A 22,216-nucleotide genomic window follows, 5' to 3' on the forward strand; every position below is an offset into this window, starting at 1 on the left:
AGTAAAATTGATCCACAACTACAAAGTAATGTCGGTGGAAAATCACAATTATATAAATCTCTTTAGTGTTTTTGTTTTACTGTGATTCATTTCAATTATTTGTTAGTTATTAATATGCTCAAACTTAGATACTTAAGTTTAGTTTTCTTTGTCATCATTTCTGTCGTTAAGTTTTACCTTGCAAGTAAATAAAATTATAATTCTGTGTTTTCTTCTTCAACTTATCACAAAAATAGTAACAATTAGGTAATCATTTGCTGTCGCGGGCCAGATTGATGACAGTAAATCATTGGCTGTCGCGGGCCGGATTGATGACACTGGCGGGCCGGATTTGGCCCACAGGCCGTAGTTTGGAGACCCCTGAGCTAGGACAGATAATTACTAGGGATTAGCGTAGCTAATTCCTGACAATGTAAGAGAATTGTCTATCGCTTAAATGTTCCGAATAGAACAATGAGAGCACATGAATTGTTCATTTTACTCTTTAACGAGAACAAACTGTTCGCATAACTCTCCTCTATGTCGATGCCTCAAATTGGCTAATACTCTTGCAAAATACTTCGATATTTTCAATACATCGTTGCTAACGGCCAAAAAACTATTGAAAACTTATTTTTATTAATTATAATTCATTAATACATACAGTCAATAACCATTGATCAGTTTTTATTGTTATTGTATTTAATTCTATATCATCCTTTATTTTAGATACTATATACATATGTATTATAGGCTACTATTAATTTAATAATGATTCAATTGTGTGGATAGTATAGTGGATTTTTCTGTTTGTATGCCGAATATATAAATATATAAATCAATAAAAGATTTACAAAATAGGCTGAACTATTGTAGGGCAATAGGTGGATGTCATTCGGTAATTTTGTTCTTGTCATTATTTCTTGTCGAATCTCCTTAGATGTTTCACATGTTTTTCATCCAACAACGAATTTTTTGATAAAGAATGAATCTATTTTGAAAATATAATGGAGACACCTTTGAATGATGTATAACTCATACTCTCAGTCACTAGAAAAAACTTGAACCGGAACCTTCCACACATTTATTCGTGAGTTAAAATGGAGGGAGTTACGTTCGTTTTTGAGTTATGCGGTGGGTGTCAAATTTTCGTTGGAACGCCCTATATATTAGATAGTATTTGATATTTTTTTAACGAAATGGTGAACTCATTTGTACTCCTCTGTTATCTGATCAAATGTATGAAATTATAATATACATACTACTCGTAAAATTCAGGGATTTCTATACTCTCATTTCCACTCAAAAAGTGTTGAATTTTTTCCATAAAAACAATTCAGTTGTTGACTCTTTTTATTCCTTCAAAACCGGCACATGATACAGAGAATGGTTTTATTCAGTTTGTACTGATTTCTACGTACAAATTGTATTTATTTTAATTGAATTTTAGCGAGTATTATTTTAAACAAGTTATGGCACATTGAAATTTATAGAAATGCTTCAAATTGTTCGACTGTGTTTCTTGTTGATTTTTAGTTTTTATTTGTGTCAGTGCTTCGAGGATGCTTGGTATTCGTACCAAAATTCTGTAAAAAATGCGAATAGGGAAGGTGAGTTTGATGGTAATAGATATTATCAATACGATTGCTCAACCCTCCTTTATATTGTCGTCTAATTACATTGAAATTATTGTTATGTTTATGAATTGAGCGGTAACATGAAGAATAAAAATATACCGAGTACTAGAATTTTGAAAACTATAACAGTGCAGACATTTCAATCAATTGCAGTTGCTGTGCAAAGAATACATGCAATGTCAGAAATATAATGGAATACCTACTTTTCCAAGTTTGTATTTGACTTTGAACTACAAACACCCAACCGTTAAGCCAGCCAGACATAAAGTCCAGTGGTGTTAAATCGGGGGACCTCAGTGGCCATTCCCCGAAGCCTTTCCTTTCGATTCAGGGACCCAGCCAGACTCCACTGGTATTGAATCGGAGGACCTGAGTGGCCACTCTGCAGAGCCTCTCCTTTCGATTCAGTGACCCCTCATCATTGCGCACTACGCAATGATGAGGAGTCCTATTTTTTTAAAAAATTGTCACGTTCTGCATTAGCGGATCTAACTGGATTGCATTGTGAATACTTGCTTATTTAGCAAATCAAAATGTTCTGCATCATGTTATGTCATGTGTTAACCTCAAAACTTGATATTTCCATATGGTCCTCATCAAGGAACAACAGGTGGTTTTATTTTTTTGTGTTTGTTTCTACTTTCTACTTTTTGGTCTCTTTACCTATATATGTTGTGTCTATATTTTAATCATCCTGCCACCTAACCTCACATACACTCATCCCTGATGATGATAATAAAGATTATCGAAAGCTTGGAATCTGTGTTATAGGATCCTGCAACAGTGGCGCGGTGTTCCATATCTTTATTTAGGAAACAGATAGGAATCTAATTTTTTATAATATCACCTTATTGCTCGAGCTCGACAAAATAAAAATATTGGCGGTCACACAGGGTGCTCAATTTTTTCTGGGCGGATCCCAACTGTGGTTTTTTGAATGGCAACCTATATTTTTTATCACCTTTTCGGTTTCTACATAGAAAATAAAAGAAACTTTATGTATATCTCCACTTCGGAAATATTGACGGTTTTCGAGATATCTAGCATGACAGGTTTTTTTTTCCAATATTCGCCACTCAGAATATTTGAAATTATAAAGTTGTGCCAACTCCAATTGAATTTTTGTTTTCGGTCAAATATTATATTGTGGTAACTCTCTCAAACTATATATCTGAAATCGACCTGTGATATACAGGGTATGCAAAACCACTTGCCACATATTGTAAATAAAAATTTGCAGAATCTTCCTTATTTCAAATAGAACACCCTGTATATTATTGATTCACAAGGAGCGCCAATAAAACCTCTACAAATTTCATCAAGTATTTCCTATGGCTGGATTCAATAGTTTTTCTTGAATAAGCATTTTTTCAAAAAAATGGTCGTTCTTCTTATTTCTACGCCATAAACTCGATGAAAGCCTTTTTTCAAAGCGTAATCCATTTGAGGACTGATAAGAATATACAAAAGATATCTTGTTTCAATTTTGTACCTTATAGGGGTCCTAACAAATATTTTTTTACGAAATTAATGTATGTATCTATCACATTTTTCTGAATGGAAAATTATTTTTTCCATTGAATGCAGAATTTTACCCATAAATCGTGCAACACCAAACCAAACAAGATTAAATGAAAAAAAACATTATAAATATTACTAATATTTTTTTTCATGTTATGGTGTATATTCATGAATTCAGAGCTTATGTCTAGATATTTAAATTTGTCAACTGGTAAACTACAAAACTACAAAAGGGAAAGTTTAATGGAGGTTGATAATGAAACTTTTATATAATATGTTCAACATGTTTTCCATTTTCTTGAATGCAGAGCTGAAGTCTGTTTGAAAGAGTGTTCTATCCTGCGCAAGACAGCTGGTGTAACGCTGCGAAAAGCATTCGTTATTCTGAGTCGCATATTTTCGGAAGAAGTTGGCGGCTCGACGTAAACCATATTTTTTATGTATCCCAACAAAAACAAATCCAATTTTGTTAAATCTGGTGATATAGCGGACCACCGTACAAGTCCATTCCGTCCTATCCATTTATTGGGTAATAATTCATTAAGATGATCTCTCACGTCTGCCGAATAGTGAGCAGGTGCACATTCATGTTGTAACAATATTCTGTTGCGAAGCTCAAGAGGAATATCTTCTAACAAACCTGGTGAATCATTTCGTAAGAAAATGAGATAGGTACATTGTTCCATTCATATGTCCCTCAAAAAAGTATTGACCAATTACATATTCTCCAATGATATCTCCCCAGACATTTATTGACCACCTATGTTGATAGTCCACCTGTCTCAATAAGTGGGGATTTTCTGTCGAATAATAATGGTAATTATGTCGATTCATAAACACATTTTTATGGAATGTCGATTCATCCGACCATAAAATTTCATTGAAAAAATATTCGTTCCGACGAATTTTTCCTATGGCTCAATTGCAAAATCTCACTCTTTTCTCAAAATCGGCATACAGTAGTTCTTAATGTAATTGAACGTGGTATGGATGAAAGCGATGTTTCTTCAAAACTCGTTGCACTGATATCTCACTTATATTCACTATTTCACCAATTTGTCGTTGACTCCTACAAGGATCTTCTTCAACAGCAAGAAGAACTTGCAATTCATTAGCTTCATTAGTAGCTGACTTGATGCGCTCATGTTCGGAATAATTGATGCATCCAGTTTCAACAAATCATGTCAAGACCTTTCGGAAAGATCTTTCATCTGGATGCCTTCTATCTGGATACCGTTGAGAATATATTTTACTTGCCAATAAACAATTCCTGTCTGATTCATCTAATATGAAAATCATATCAATCAAAAGTTCAACTTCACGATTCACTAAAGATTTCAATATCTATTTGCAGGTAAATATTTTGATCTGTCATTTGCCAGACTACTTGATTTCCAATAAATATTTGGCACAAATTTCGAGATTATTGAAATTATTGTAACTATTCTAGCAACAGGTAATTTTAGACATGGGGCGGTATTTTAAGGAAAGGGTTGGACAAAAACTATGCATCAAATGAAGAAATTACACGTTGTTCTATTTAGAAAATAAATGTGTTATAAACATAACATATATCTTGATCACAGCCGTCACATATGGATTTCACATTAAAAAAAATCATTGATATTATGGCGATAAAATAGAGAGTTGTCATTTTTAGAAAAAAAAATTAAGAAAAACTATAGGACATGCTATAATGTACAAAATTGAAACAAGATATCTTTGGTATTAGTCGTTCATCGAGTTTATGGCGTAGAAATAGGAAGAACGACCATTTTTCGAAAAATATGCTTATTTAAGAAAAAATATTGAATCTAGCCATAGGGAATACCCAATGAAATTTGTAGAGGTTTCGTTGGCTATCCTTATGGATCAATAATATACATGGTGTTCCATTTGAAATAAGGAAGATTCTACAAATTTTTATTAACAATATGTGGCAAGCGGTTTTTCATACCTTGTATATCACAGGTCGATTTCAGATATATCGTTTGAGAGAGTTACCACAGTAGAATATTTGACTGAAAACAAAAATTCAATTGGACTTGACACAACTTTATAATTTCAAATATTCTGAGTGACGAATGTCGGAGAGAAAAACCGGTCATGCTAGATATCTCGAAAACTGTCAATATTTCCGAAGTGGAGATATGCATAAAGTGTCTTTTATTTTCTATGTAGAAATCGAAAAGGCGATGAAAAATATAGGTTGCCATTTAAAAAAACACAGTTGGGATCCGCCCAGAAAAAATTGAGCACCCCGTGTGACCGCCAATATTTTTATTTTGTCATTCTCGAGCAATGAGGTAATATTATAGAAATTCAGATTTCTACCCGTTTCCTAAATAAAGATATGGAACACCGCGCCATTGTTGCAGAACCCTGTATATATGATTGTTGTGGAATTGGCTGCGATGGTAGTGCGCCCGACTCACGATCGGAAGACCGTGGGTTCAATTCCTGCCTCGACCAGATATTTTTCTCGAAAGAATTTATCTGATTGAAGCTAGGATGATTCTGCAACCGTGTTAGGAATCACACGTTAAAAGGTAACACCTCGTTAGTCCTTAGCTCGCACAAGTTTCTCAACTTCTGAGAGTTGTCGTTCGTATGGTGACGACAGCTGATTAACGGAAATACAGATTTTAAACAGACAGATTTTTAAACAGATATGTGATTGAATTTATTTTTTGAAGGTAAGTATATCAATAATGTAATTTTTAGAGCTTGTCATAAAAAATATAACAGCCGAGAGAAATTATACAGTTGAAAGGAATGTAACGAGATGGAAAAGCTTAACAATTGGACCAACTTGTTATTCTGTTGGCTTGTTCGATACAGGATTGAATATTCTAATCACAGATTTGGATCGCAACCGAACTGGATTTGATATTGACGGTCCTGGAGAAATAGGTAAGAAATTGAAAGACCGTCCATTCAAATTATCTCTATTCGTAGTATTCTCACAATCAAAAATGAAAACTTGAAATGTGCCAAAAAAGGGACATGTATCATCATTGGGTGGGTCTCTGATTCCACAACAAGTTTCATCTACTGGGCGATTCTGGAAAATGAGACTTCAGCTATTGTGACGCTTTGATGGAGAAACAATTTCATTCCTCAAAATTCGAGTTCACATTTTGAGTTTAATGACAGGTTTTGACAATTTTTGTTTTTTCATTTCTTGGGTGTTCAAGATTCTAGTTGTATTATATACTTTTCAATAATATTTCAGATTTGAAAGATGAACCTTCTGATGTGATTATTTTCCAAAATCGGATCAACGGTCAGTCTGAAGCAGTTTTAGTTGTATCATTTGCTCAAAATTCGAATCTCTTATGGATCAGGTTAACACCCGATAAAATGGTGAGTAATTTCAGTATTATAAAATAAAGAAGTTATGTTTCTGCTGCTCAAAACAAATTTTAATGGAACCTTTTGAAAAAAAATTGTCTGTGTCTTGATTACTAGCCATTAGTAATCCTATGATACATTAAACAACCTCGTTGAGAAAATCTCCCAATCCCTTAACAACAAGGATATTGCGGTTGCTGTATTTCTTGATATTGAGGGAGCATTTGACAATGCACTACCTAAATCTATAGGATTGTCTCTGGCTAGAAAGGGTATAGAATCGACCATAACTGGCTGGATCTATGCCATGCTAGTAAACAGAACTGCAACTACGACTCTTCATGGTGAGGCTATCAGATTCAGGGTCACCAGGGGCTGCCCTCAAGATGGGGTACTATCTCCTCTTCTGTGGTCGCTCCTGGTGGATAGTCTGCTTGATGCCCTCGACAGAAGAAAAGTTGATCTGCAAGCTTATGCAGATGACCTTGTCATCCTGGCAAGGTCCACGTCGGGAAGGGTAGCTTGTAATATCCTCCAAAGCGCGTTGGATGTTGTTCACAGTTGAAGCCTGAGGGAGCAGATGTCTGTCAACCCCAGCAAAACTGTGTTATTCCCCTTCACCAAAAGAAGGAAATTGGCCGATCTAACGATACTTTCCCTCAATGGTGTGGTCATTCCATTTGGAACGGAGGTGAAATATATTGGCATTGTCCTTGATAAAAGACTCACCTGGAACGCTCACTTAGAAAAATTTTTACACAAAGCCAGACTGTCTCTATGGACATTTCGAAAAATTTGTGGTCAAATTTGGGGTTTAGGTTCAAAACAAATCCATTGGATTCATGTGATGATTGACAGACCATTGATCACTTATGGTGCAATTGCTTGGTGGTCGAAGGCTTTACAGAAAACGGAACAAGCGAAGCTCTCTGGCTTACAGAGACAGGCTTGTCTGGCTATCAGTGGTGCCATCAGTACATCGTCAGCGGCCATGGGTATCCTTCAAGATCTACCTTCTCTACACATTTTTCTGGAAAGAGATGCTAGATGTACTGCATACAGACGTGTGCACATTGCCAATTGCACAAATCAATTCAATGCAGAGTGCAACAGACTGTTGGTTGACGTTGGAAGTCACAGCATTCTGGAAATGACCTCTGACGTTATGCCTCCAACTATCAACTATGAACTGCCTTATAAAGTACTATTCCCGAGTATAGAGGACTGGATCCTGCGGTAGAAGGAAATATTAAGAGCAGATTGTTGTTGGTTCACACATGGATCAAAAACACCTTCAGGTTCTGGTGCAGGTGTTTTCAGTCGCAGACCCAGGACAGAGTTATCTACCTGCCTAGGAACTTATGCGACTGTATTTCAAGCGGAAATTTACGCTATTGAATTGGGTGCGGAGAGATTGGATAAATCCAACCTCACTCACAAGTCAATAAAAATATTCTCGGACAGTCAAGCGGTGTTGGAAACTCTTGGCTCCTACCGAGCAACGTCTAAATTGGTAGCAAACTGCCAAAAAAACTCTCCTCGACAGGGAGACTTAACAGATGGTCTCTGGTCTGGATTCCTGGACATACTGGGCTGGAAGGCAATGAAGCTGCTGACTCTCTTGCAAAGGAGGGTGCTGCAAATGGCTTCATCGGTCCAGAACCTGTCATTGGCATCGCTTTGGGCTTTTCTAAACAAACACTGAACACCTGGATGGCAAGAAGAGTTATGGACTTCTGGCAGAATCTTCCAGGATTGGCTCACTCCAAGGCGTTTATTCATCCTTCGAAGCTTGATTCCAAACAGTTGTTGGACTACAGTAGGGATGAACTACGATGTCTAACAGGCATTCTTACAGGTCACTGTCATTTGAATCATCACATGCAGAGACTTGGACTGTCGGAAGACAACGTGTGTCGCCTCTGTCTTTGTGCCTGCCCCGCTGGGGACCGAATCAGGTTCTTTGAGTTCGACAGATCCATACTCTCACCACCTGACCTGAACGACCACTCATCATACAAACTGATCGGCTTCGTTAAGAAGCTGGGTTTATTTGACCGAGTGTGAATAGGTGTGAGCCACAATAAACCCTAATGGGTTGCGACTCACTCACTTTAGACCTACCTACCTACTCCTTTGATACAATGACAGTTTATGAATGTATGAATGTATGCATTCATTCCGTGACATAAAGTTGTAATTTATGAATGAATTGTGTGTTGTTTTATAATGTTATCCAGATCGGTACTGAAGAGCTTTGAGGCTAATGTCTTACGGCGAAACATCGATATTTACCACTTAGGATGACAGTGTTCCATGTGAGTGAAATTTTTTACTTTCAGTTAGTATATTGTATAGGAATCCTGTGAATGATATCTGATTTGATATCAACGAAAGTTTGAAATACAAACTGAGTAGGTGAAAGTTTTTTTGTATAATTCAGTGTTCATATAAAAGTATTTTTTTCTAAAGAGTTTTTCTTTCGTGTAACTCAATATCACTGCTAAAAATAAAACCCTTTCAATTAAGACAGCTTGTGAGTTTTTGTTCTTTGTTCTGGATTGTTATCCGATCAAGATGAAAACCCACAAGAAACCTTGAATATATGGATCATGAATGTGTTGTGTTGAGATAATTTTTTTCCTAAACCCTAAAATTCGTGACAAATTCATTGGGAACAAAAATATCACATATACGACCACCATTTTTTTGTTCTCCTTCTTACTGATCAGTGTTGTTAAACATATTTTAACAGATCAAGATGAAAACCTTCTTGAATATACGGTGAATTTTACTAGTTCGGACTTGTCTGACATGATTTTAATATGATTTGAAGTCTTCGAAAGATGAGATAAAAATGAAATGAAAAGCTGAAAATATCAATTATATTAAGCAATAAAAAGTGAAACGAAATTACAATAAAATAAAAATAAGCAAAAAAATTTGAAGTTGAACAATTAGAATAGAAATTAAAAAAATAAATTGAAGTCTGCATTGCCAAGCAAAAAATAAACACACAGTGAGAAGAAACCAGCAAATCGGGAATAGCGGAACATGTTTGAACTCAACATCAAGTGATCTCAAGCTGAAATCATCCACGGGGAGGAACGCTGGTTTGAGTGAAAGTTCAAGAAAGCTGCATACACGTTGTCCAACGTATATGCATATACATTGTCCAACTAGCGTAGAGATATGAAACAAATGGAAACCTTTAATCAAGCGGTAAATGGTCAATAGTCATCTCTCGGTAGAATAGTCGAGTCATCACCCGAAGACGATTGTGGATACTAACAATCAAAACGTCGTAAAATAACTTGTTTTGAAATCTTTTGATTTTTATTACATTTGCTCACTTTTATTTTATTGTAATTTCATTTCACGTTTTAGTGCTTAATATAATTGACATTTTCAGCTATTCATTTTAATTTTATTTGCACTTTCGGAGATTTCAAGTCCGAACTAGTAAAATTCATCATGAAACATTGTCAACCAATTCCAAACTAACGTTGAATACATGGATTATGAATGTTTTGTATTGGGTTAATTTTTTTTATTTTCTAAAGTAATTAAAGATTTAAAAAAATTTAAGAACAAAAATATCTCATGAAATGGCTGGTTGATTGATTTTGAAAGTCCCAAACAGGCTTCAAAAACCCAATATTTTTTCCTCTCCTACTTACTGGACGTTTTTTTTGTTGAGACTTCTGTCACTACCAATTTTTTTCATGACTCACAGGAAATTGACTTTTGGTCATGGACTTTGGAAGAACCTATAGTTCACATAAATACGATAAATATGAAGGGGAGACAAATCATGCTGGTCGTGAGTGCCAACACGAGAGCAAATCTCTATGAATTTGACATCAAAACTGAAAACAAGTCATATTGGTGAGTATTTTTCATAATAAATTTCATAAATATACTTCTTATTATGGGAAGTCAAATGAAAAAAATGTACACTGGGGAATATAATAGAAAAAAAGAGAATTGTTTCAGTGATTCTTAAAAAAAAGTTCTATTTTACTGCAATATTTCCAGACTTAGCATGTGATTTTTTAAGAGGTATAGTATTTGATTTTCAAAACAACACAAACAATTTGAAAAAATTGATGAAATCTTTATGAATCGATAGAACGATAAATATAATTTAATGTTTGAAGACGATTTCATGCAAATGTTGTCCGCGGCTCCACTTTAGATGGCCCATGCCCCAGGTCTAATTTTGGCACACACTCCCTAACATATCGACCGGTATTTCACGTATAAATGCCTCAATATTGGCTTCCAAAGCGTCAGTCGTTGCTGGTTTCTCCCTGTAGACATGAGCCTTAACATGACCCCACAAGGAATAATCCATAGGCGTTAAATCACACGATCTAGGCGGCCAATTGACGGGCCCCAAACGTGAGATAAACTGTTTACCGAAGGCGGCTCTTAATTGGACCATTGTTTCGCGTGCCGTGTGGCATGTGGCACCATCTTGTTGAAACCACATGTCAGGCATGTCCAATTCTTCCATTTTGGGCAACAAGAAGTCGTCAATCTTCATACGGTAGCGCTCGCCATTGTCGTATTTGAAAAAGTACGGCCCGATGATGACACCGACCCATAGTCCACACCAAACAGTGACTCTTTTGGGATGCATCGGTAGCTCTTGCAATGTTTGTGGATGGTATTCACTCCAGATGCGATAATTTAGCTTGTTTACGTATCCATTCAACCAGAAATGAGCCTCGTCGCTCAACACAATTTTTCGATACAAATGTGGATCTTCCTCTAACTTTGCCAGCGCCTATTCACTAAATGTTAGACATTGTGGGAGGTCATGTGGCTTCAATTCTTGCACCAGCTGTCTCTTATAAGGTTTTGCACTCAAATCCTTTCGCAAGATTTTCCACATAGTGGAGTAACAGAGGCCCAATTGCTGCGAACGGCGGTGAATCGACATTTCACGGTCATCGCGAACACTGGCGGATACAGCCGCAATATTTTCTTCGGTCCTCACTCTACGTATGCGTGTTGGTGGTTTAATGTCCAATAATGTAAACTGGGTTCGAAATTTTGTCACAAGTTTCCAAATACCTCCCTTTGCCCTTTCTTCACCGAGCATGAATTTTGATAATAAAATTCAATAATATGTAAACGTTGTTCATACGTATGTCGATTGATGGTTGAATTATAGACCAAACTGAACAAGTTTGACAAAGACACAAGACACGATTATCGCGTGATCTGTCAAAAACAGTATTGTCAAAAAGATACCAACAAACAAATCACTCATTAGAAAGTGAATGTGCATGATTTTGTATGTGATGTTTTATATTATTATAACTTTCTCTTGAATTCCTTGAATTATCAAATGTTTGCGTTGAATAAAATAAATTTCAGGAGTAACTGATAGTGACAGTAATATTTTTAATTGAACTAATGAATACAAAATACCACAATCTGTATTGATGGTAAGCTTAACTATGTCCATCATATGTGTTTTTCATTTGCAGGTACCTACAGTCTCTACATCTAAAATCACTTGCAAAGTCTTCAGCGTTCAGCTCTCTCGATTCAGAATACTTCCTTGCCATACCACAAACTTCGATGGACTCAGTATCAATCTACAAATATGAAAAAAGCCACTTTGTAGAACACGATTCAATAAGAAGCCCCAAAGTAACTGCAGTGGTGTCATTCACTATTGGCTTTAAATCATTTTTGGCTGTTGATGGGTATAACTCTGCTATATATGAGTTCACGAAAAATGGATTGATTGAGCGAAAAATTGTCAACAGTAATTCAGAGACGATACATTATTGGTTGCCTGTTCCTATTCAGACGTATAGGGATGAAGTTATTGTTTTTGCTCAAAGATATTTGGATCATGGAACTCACAAGACTTATGCTGTAGAAATAATTACATACAATGGAGGTAACTACAAAATAATGAGAAAGAAATTTGTTTTTGAAAACCAATCTATTTTTATTTTATACTGTTTCTGCATCGACATTGTCACGTCTTTAGGTTATTTTGAAGAATTAACTCCTTCATGAATTACCGACTTTATGCAATACAAATTACAAAAATAAAACTAGTTACAAAAGGATCACTTTGGACTCAACTTATTCACGAAGCAGTAAGAACAAAATTTGAAAATTATTTGGGTGAATAGCAAAACCCTCATAACACCATATATTCCAGTATTTTGATAATGTCTATTACCAACTTCAGGGAAAAAGTTGAAATGATTTTTATGCGTAGTTGAATTTGAATTGCAAGGAATATCAAAAACACAACTTACTGTTAGTGAGGTTGGCCGTGTGAAAAAGATGTTCAAGTTATACAAATAAAACATATCAAAACTGATGGGGCTTCCTTACCGTAAAAATATTAAAAAAGCATTATATAATAGAAGTTATGCATGCAAAAATATTAAAATCTGTTAGAAATATTGAAAACATTGAATCAACAGGAAGGAAGCGCATGCTACCTACTAATCGCTGTTCACCCGAATAATTTCAAAGGTCGAAAACGGTAAGATCAGGAATTGGAAAAAATATTTCTATTCTGGGGAACTGAACCATGTTGCATATCGATACGCAATATCCATATGCCATATTTTATGCAACTAGGATAAAGTTAACGTTTTGCTTATTTTTGACAGATATCCCCTTTATTTTAAAAAACAAGTTCGGTTAATTGTCATCAATTCATGTATACATAACAAACTCATCATGGAGTTTAACTTTTCTGATAAATTTTTTTATACGGACATTTTTAGAAAGAAATTAAAAATTTGCTATAAAAATTTTAACATGACTGGTGCAAAGTTTCAATCACTTGGCTATTTTCTCAAACAAACGTCAGTACCTTCAATTTTGAAAAAGCAAACACAACTTAAAAACTGCAATAAGTATTAATAAAATTACTAGATTCGAAATTACATTAAAATTTCAATATTCAGTATTTACAGATTATTCATAAACACTAACTAGGCGGTAAGGATGCTTAATCATGTTGAATACAATTTTTAAGTAGGTCTTGACAAACAAAATGCATGCTATGGTAGTGTCAAGTTGTTGATTTACTTGTCAAATTTTTAACAGTTATTGTTGCAATAATGTTTTCTCTTCAGGAAAGAATAGAAATAGTTTTAATATGTGGTGAGAATACACCATATACCGGCAAGTAGCTAACATTTTTAATGAACGGCATTCAGGAAAAAATGTTCAACATACTACTGTGTCAAGAATAATGTCGAAATTCAGAGAAACGGGATCCGTAGCAAATCAAATTAAGAAAAAGCACACTCCAAGTAAATATGATGAGGAGGCCCAACTTAACATTTGTTCAAAAGTTATTGAACACGGACAAACGAGCATAACCGATATCATCAAAAATACCGATTACAAGAAAGTGTTAGAAAATTTTTATTAAAGAATAAATTTTGGCCTCACAAGCCAAAATTTATTAACACATTGAAAGAACGAGGTTTTGATGTCCGTTTGGGGTTTTCATTCTAGTTTCAAGGAGAGAGAGAAGAAAATGTAAAATTTCCGTATACAATTTTATAGACAGATGAGGCAACGTTCTCTTCAAATGGAACGGTAAGTTTTCAAAATTGCCGATGGTGGGCCCAAGAAAATCCCAATTTCACAGTTGAATGTGGTGATCAGTATTCCTTTAAAACTAATGTATGGTGTGGGATACTTAACGACCAAATAATTGGGCCATTTCTCTTTAGGGAAAATTTATCATCCGTTAGTTATCTCAACCTTTTAAATAATGAGGTTAGTGAAGTTTTAGATAATATGCCTTTAAATATTAAATACGACCTATGGTATCAGCTTGATGGCGCACCAATACATCACACGGTTGCTGTAAAACAGTCCCTCCAACAAATGTTCAGAGACAAATTTATTGGACGTAACTGGGAACATTATTGGCCACCTAGATCACCCGACTTGACGCCTTTAGACTTTTTCTTGTGGGGTTAACTGAAACAAAAAGTGTACCAAAGTAGACCATTTACTGACATACCATTCGCGAGTGCTGTGCAAATATAAATCCCCGATTTATTAAAAATGCAGTTACAGATGTCAGTAGAATGACCATAATTTGTATTGAACGTGGAGGATGACATACTGAAATGTAGGCAAGTGTTTGACAACCTCATTTAGATCAATAAGTAATTTTTTGTACCCATTTGTATTTTCTATAATATTATTGTTGTTTAAAATTTATAATAATAATAATGGTTCTATCGGAATTATTTGCATTTTTTTAGTCTGGGGATATCTGTCAAAAATAAGCAAAACGTTTACTTTATCCTAGTTGCATAAAATTTGGCATATGGATATAAAATTGCCGTAGACACAACTTTTTCAAGTAACTTTTTGTTAAATTCGATCTGGAAATGCATTTTTTAAATAAAAAAAAAAGTTGAATTTGACAAACACTGAACGGCAGTGGGTCGCAGTTGGCCGCATCATTTTAAGTTAAATTTAAAGCACAAACAAGTGCCGAAATGAAACTTCATTGAAACTTTTCGAAAAAAAAAGGTTTCCCATATGGTGCGCAATTTAATGGTGACACTGTATATTTTTTTAAATACCGACCTCTAGGTTGATAGGTGATTCACCTTTCAATTTCTCTTATTAATCTATACCTATTTTTGAAAATTCATCTTCAAATATCATGAAAATGTTTTATAATTAAGAAAATAACAATATGTGTTAAAAATATAGAAACTTTGAAGCATTTGAATTGATGGATAGTATGAAAAAGTCAAATGTATTTCATAACTTGGATTATATTGGAACATCTAGAATTCTTAATGATACAGTGACATCACATAAAAGTGATATAAAACTCAATAAGAAATAATGTGCATTAGCACAACACTATAGAAACAGGACAAATTACACTAATATCAAAGTTTTACGTAGAGAAAAAAAATGTTCAAACGCCTTTTTCTTGAAATAGTCGAAAACAATATTTCTTCTGATTGTTTGACTAAAAAAACTGACATTGATTATCTCAGCAATATATATAGTAGCTTACTGGAACTACACCAAAAACATAATATGAATGAGAATCGTATCTTCAGAGTTAACGATTATCCCACCAAATCATTATGCTTTAATAAAAAACGACAAATATGTGAAGGTATGACGTTTGTCAAACAAAAATAATCCTACTCGCGTTTCATTTCGTTTTATCCATTCATATGTTCAATTCGTTGTTTTATACTCATTTTTACTGTATGATTTTATTATGTTATTCAAGGAAAAATATCCACAACTTGAAAAAGTATAGGCCTTGAAGAAGCGTTCCCCGAATTCAACGTATCACAATAAATTTTGCTACCAGAAGTCAAAGTGGGAATTGAAAATGGAGAATTACTTCGAAATAATTAATTCCAAACATAATTTTCCATATATTTTTTGAAAGATCATGGTTTCGTCAGTTTTATGTCATCAGAAGGATTATTCCACAATTGTAATTATTTGAAACCAACACCCAAAGACTCTTGATCCAAAATCAGACAGCACTTTCGACACGTCATGGATCTCATCGGTAGTGCTAGGCTGAATCACGAATGTGCTGCTGGATTCAGCTGTACCTTAATGTCTAAGTAAGTAGAACCGATGACGTATTCGCTTACGAAGCCGCCATTTATGTCATCGAGAGAAGACTCGACGACTATCAAAGATGAACGAGTTTCCCCAAGGCGGTCAATTGCAAATCGAAATTCTCCAAACGATATTCATTCTCTCTCTTTCTCTGCACCACTGATGAGACATATGGCGGGCAGAAACAGAGCTGTGTGGTGTTGAATCACGAATCAATTGTCTTGGATCTGGTTTCAACTAGTTGCCTTGAAGTGGAAGCTGCAGAGAGAAAGAAGACTAATCTCGTTCGTAGATCGTTGTCAAGCAATTTGGCTTTGCAACTGACTACCTAGGGAAGCCTTATTTATCATCGACATTCGTAGATGAAATCTTCTGTCGATTCCATAAATAGCGTCTTCCCGAGAGCAGATGTCTTTGCCTCTACTTACTTAGGCGTCCTTTAGGGTTTTTGTTAAATTTTTGTTGAGAGATGCGATGTAAATTGTGATTGTGTAAAATTGATAATTTGTTGTCATTCAAGTAAATAATAAATGAAAAACTGAAATAGTATCCTGCAGTGATCATTTTCAGGTTAACTGGAAGTTTTATCAGTTTGTAGAAAATACATTCTATAATAGTAACAGGTTTTTATTCAGGCTTGGTGAATATGCCGATCAGTGTTGAATTATATGAAGTAAAACTGTGACATAAGTCATTACTTTTCAGGTCAGTTCGAAGAACATGAAGATGTACCTTGCTCATCTTTTGAAGAAACATCCCCTTGGTTGATTTGTCTCGCACACGACAATGGTATAGTGGGAGCTAGTTACATGGCTATAGGAAATAAACTAGCACTGATAGTATCGAAACCCAGCAAAAGCTCTTTCGTTACATTCATGATTCATAGTACTATGAAATTGATGCCGCATCCAAAAAAACGTGAAATAGATTTGTTATATGAGCAGAAGCACAACCTACAGGTGAGTTTTATAAACGATTTGCCACAACCAATATTCATGAATAAATACGTGTTCTCTCAAGCGGTGTTGAGCTTGATATTTCTAAGGCCTTTGACCATGTGTGGCATGAGGTTTTGCTGGCCAAACTTTGATGCTATGGCTTGTCGGATAGTTTCTATGTATGTCTTTTCAGCTTCCTGAAAAAACGTTCCCTGCAAGTGGTCATCGATAAATATCTCTCAAATTCTTTCACCATCAACGCTGGTGTTCCCCAGGGATCCATATTGTATATCAACGACTTTTTGGAAAAAACCTAGAATTCAATATATTGCTTTGCTGAAGACAGCACACTTGTCTCGTTATTCCATTTGGATTCCAGAATATCGTCTACGGAGGCACATCTTCACCGGCAGCAGGAGGTTGCATATCTTAATGAGGATCTAGAAGTAATTTCGAATTGGGGTGAAAGTAACCAGGTTCAATTCAATGCCACAAAAACCCAGGCAATCGGTTTCCTCCAAGAAGATAAATGTCTCCGAATGAGATATAATAATGTCAGACAATTTCGCTTTCTGCTTCGATAAGTTTGTTGGGGGTTGAAATGGACACCAATATGTTTTGGCACGATCATGTCGTGGTATTGCAAAGGCTGCTTCTCAAAAGCTTGGAACACTGTTCCGAACCATAAAACTGTACACACTTCATCAACTTTCAATGCTTTATAAAGCTCAGATCAAACCTTCTTTGGAGTATTGTTCTCATGGATGGAGCTCTGCCCACAAACGTACCCTAGAGTTGCTGGATTTCATCCAGAAGAGAGCCATCCGCCTGACTAAAGACGTGAACGTCACGTGCATCCTTGATAGCCTGGAATATCGAAAAAAGGTTGGAAATTTGTCTTTCTTCCATAGACACTTTTACGGAGGGTGTTCGAGTGATTTGGCACATTTGATTCCACCAAGAGCGGTACATATCAGAAATGAGCGACGGGCTGTGGGTGCTCATCTTTTTGGGGTTCAACTTAGTATACCTCTAACTTCACTGTTTAAGAACTCTGTCATCTGGAGAGCTGCATTTATGTGAAATAAACTTCTTGAGAACGTTTATCCAAATGGATTGAATTACCAGCGATTCAAATCCAATGTAAATAGCTACTTTCGCACAGACACCGCTCTGAGATCGCCTCAAGGATTTTCCTGTAGTGCTTGTGTTTTGTCCTTAAAAAAAACTCTTTGAATTTACCTTATATACTATATTCTAGATGCAGACATGTTGACTGTCAGTGTAGCCGTCAGTTAAAACGAAGTGGGGTTGTTAAAACAAACGCCAGTTGGCACGTATATGCCTGCAACATTTTTGGTGTTAAAGTATTTGTTACAAAATATATGATGATGCACGCAATAATTCATAGATCTCTTTTCAAAACTACAGCCGCCTTTCACTATGGGCTATCCTCACACAATACTTTTGTTGTCCCATTTTAATTTTCTTTAAATTAACGTGACCATACAAAAAAAACGAAGATCAAATCAAAAACAAGCACTTTCTCCAATCACCAGAACTTCAATATTCTTCGTTTCACTAACCAAGTTGGCGTCTTCAGGAGATGAATTAATTGATTATTAGAAGCCCAAATTGAGTAAAGACACAAAATATTTTTTCCTAGAAGCCTAAATTTTGATTTTCTAAAGAAATCTTGAATTTTAGATAATATAAATGAAATCTTTGTAATAATTTACGTAACTTTTAGGTCTAAATTTAATTTTTTCATGAGGTAATTTCATTTTCGTTACTATTTATGTTAAATAATAGTGAATTGGGATAGTTGACCCGCTTCTACTATAGGGTTTTCCATTAAATTTGAATAAAGTAGGTGTGAGACATCATCGAAATGTTTCATTCGTTCGAAAGACCTATTGAGGCCTTTATGTGTGGAGTATAACATCGTTCAAATGTCCGCCACGGTTTCTCTGGGTAGAGTGCATCCGAAACGAATTTTCCATGACTGGCGCATAAATAAGGCTGAGTTTGACCGATGACATGGGTTTAGTTGTCTTTGAGGAACGCTGTGGTTTGTGGCTTATTCGCATACACCTGCGACTTGAGAAAACTCTATAGAAAAAGTCTAACGGGATCAAATTTCGGTGGCCAGTTCAAATTACCTCTACGTGAGATAAACATGCCCTCATATCGCTCGTGCAGAATATCCAATGTGGCATGGACTGTGCATCACGAAGCACCTTCCTGTTGAAACCACGTTGATGTCCAGATCATTCAATTCAGGCCAAAAGAAGTTGATAATCATCAACCTATGGTGCTTATCGTTGACAGTGATGACCTGGCCAATGCCTATCAAAAAAATTTGGACCGTTGTCACCGCTAGCCCGAAATCCATACCAAACAGTGACTTTTTCAGGATGCACTGGATCTCGTGTGGATTGGTATCGTCCCGAACTCGACAATTTTGTTTTTTCACGTACCCATTTGTCCAGAAATGGGCCTCGTCGCTGAAGATGATTTTTTGATGAAAATTAGGGTTAGTTGCCAACTGCTCCAGAGCCCAGTCAGTGAACATACGTCATTATCTTTGGTCGTTCACCTTCAGTTTATGGGTCAGTTGAATTTTGTACGGGTGCAGGCCCAAGTCACGATGCTAAATTCCCCAAGTTGTGGTCCGCCGAAAAGTCGACTGCCTTGGAAATCTCCTGCACACAGACAGCGACGATGTTTTTGGCGATCTTGCGTTTCGTCAACGTACGAGTGTTGGTCTATCGTTCACTGAACCAGTGGACTCAAATTTATTCTATATATTGCAAATAGTCCTCTCGGTAGGACGATTATAGCGACCGTAAAATAGGTGAAGCGCGCGGTACGTTGCCCGAACAGAACACAATTTTATTATTTGCACGTCTTATTGATTGATATATCCCTCCGTGGATATTTGCGAAACCAGACTGAATAAATGACAACTAATTTGACAGATGTAGGTCCAACCAGATGGCCGTTATCAATTGTCAAAGTTTGGAAGACCCTGTTGGAAGACCCTATACTTGTGCAGAGTTGAAAGTTTTCTTTGAAACTCCCTTGGAAATAAAATTTCGATTTTCATGAAAAAGTTAAATGGCTTTTATATTCTTCATGAAGAAATTTGGTTTACAGAAACTAATCGATGAGCAAGTGAGAAAGTATGAAGAACTAGTTCAATTGAAAACAGAATCATTCCGGATCTGACAGATTCGCTGAACACTGAAGAATACATTGTAGGAGAACCTGAAGAAGATATAACAAAATTTGAAAAAGATATTCTTTCCATGGGCTTGAACTTAGATGAAGCGATGAAGAAAGTTACGGAAATAAAATCGAAAGAAAACCAAACTGAATATGACACTATCATAGTCAACGGAGCCATGAAAGTTCAAAATAATTTTACTGTGGATAGAGTAGAAATAGATGAAATAAATAATCAACCAGCCACAGATTTACTGCGTGATATTGTCAGGTAAGTCATATTTTTATTGAAGAAATTTTTCACAAATTGTTATTTTTCAGGAAAGATGAATTGAATGAGCCTCTGAAAAATAAAACTTTCACTGACCTTGAAGTGGAAAATTTGAATTTTGAAGTAGTAAATAATATTAATGCATCTCAGATTACATACAGTGATGATGATGATATAGTTCTGAGAGGTAATATTACTATTGAGGGACCTGCAAAGCTAAACAAAACGACTGTAACAACTGGAAAAATCAACGATATGGATATTACAGGTGAGGTATATATTAGAGAACGGTTCGATTGCTTGTAATCTTGTTGTGAACTGATATTTTCTGATTACAAAAGTTTACACGGTTTTGGATCTGAGTACCCGAAATCTGTTCATTAAGGCAAATTAAGGGAGGCTGAATCCAAATCAGCAGCATGTTTTTCAAAATTGAGTATTGTTTTCAAAATATTCAATTAGTTTTTATTGAATTATTTTTGACCATCAACAGCAATTCATTGACTAAAAATGTATAAATCAAATTTTATAAACTACACTTCACGATTTTATCTTCACGAACTTTATTTTCAAAAATATATCACATGCAGTGTGTAAAAGCCAAATGGAATAAATTCATTATTTTGGTTACGGTACATATTTTAACAAAATCCCAAAACACGTCAAATTTAAATTATAATTTGACGTGTTCCCAATTTTTCAAATGAGAATTATGAACTTGTGATATATCGTTTGGAAAGCCTCTTAATTCTGTATTAAAAAATGTTATAGTTATCAAGTTTAATACAACAATTGAGATAAGATAAATTAAAATCATATGGTTACCGAAATTCGATAAAATACACTCAAAACTTATTGCAATATACTCAAAATTTATTTCATGTTGAGGTATTGATAATAAAAAAGTGAGCAAAAACCATAGCAATGTTTTTTAAGATGGTATCCTTTAAAAAACTGTAAATAATTTCCGTTGCAGCGTTAGTTTGAAACGCCTTGTCAACTTGTTTTGTATGTTACATTAGTTGTCAGTATTTTAATTTGAGTTTAAAGTTCGTTAACTTCATGTCTGACAAATGGTTAGGTTACCGGAAATGCATATAATAACTGTTTTACAAATGTTTGGTTACAGAGATAAAAGCCGAACACAACAGGAATTAGCTCGCTTATTTCATGAGGAGAAAACAGTTTTATTTGAGATTAGGATGTTGTCAAGACGTTCGTGGTGAATATTTTGAACATTTACTTCGTTAACATCTATAGTTCTTTTCCGTATTCTACATTTCGTTACGTTTTGCATATCATTTCAGTTTTTGAGTGTATTTTAGCGAATTTCGGTAACCACATGATTTTAATTTATTATATCTTGATTGTTGCATTAAACTTGAAAGCGATAACATTTTTGAATAGAGAATGAAGAGACCTTTCAAGCGATATATCACAAAACTATACTTCCCATTTAAAAAATTGGGGTTGTACCTATCATTCGAAGGGGATTGAAGGTAGGGGTGACATTTTTACGTTGAAGAATGTTAAATCACAACTTCAAATATGTAGAGTGACCGAAATAACGAATTTATTCTATTTGGCTTTCACACACTGTATATCACGACATGTTTCGCTATTCATCATCCAATTCAGTCTACTATCAGATTGATTTTGTA

The 22,216-nt window shown here is 35.2% G+C and overlaps 1 protein-coding gene across 1 annotated transcript in view; it reads left to right on the forward strand.

Annotated features, from left to right (window-relative positions):
* The first annotated feature begins 1,348 nt into the window (after nt 1-1,348).
* Nucleotides 1,349-22,216, forward strand: part of fs(1)N (female sterile (1) Nasrat) — a 55,609-nt gene continuing 34,741 nt past the window's right edge. Inside the window, exons 1-9 of the mRNA XM_074183361.1 lie at nt 1,349-1,589; nt 5,862-6,050; nt 6,373-6,503; nt 10,228-10,379; nt 11,993-12,414; nt 16,824-17,077; nt 20,216-20,229; nt 20,271-20,555; nt 20,606-20,823. Coding sequence (XP_074039462.1) covers nt 1,475-1,589; nt 5,862-6,050; nt 6,373-6,503; nt 10,228-10,379; nt 11,993-12,414; nt 16,824-17,077; nt 20,216-20,229; nt 20,271-20,555; nt 20,606-20,823 — 1,780 coding nt within the window. The 5' untranslated portion in view covers nt 1,349-1,474. The remainder of the gene's footprint in view (nt 1,590-5,861; nt 6,051-6,372; nt 6,504-10,227; nt 10,380-11,992; nt 12,415-16,823; nt 17,078-20,215; nt 20,230-20,270; nt 20,556-20,605; nt 20,824-22,216) is intronic.

This window comes from Leptinotarsa decemlineata, unplaced genomic scaffold, assembly GCF_025532065.1.
Source record: "Leptinotarsa decemlineata unplaced genomic scaffold, Ldec_3_MD MMD2_tig00026336_RagTag_RagTag, whole genome shotgun sequence".
Lineage (NCBI taxonomy): Eukaryota > Metazoa > Arthropoda > Insecta > Coleoptera > Chrysomelidae > Leptinotarsa > Leptinotarsa decemlineata.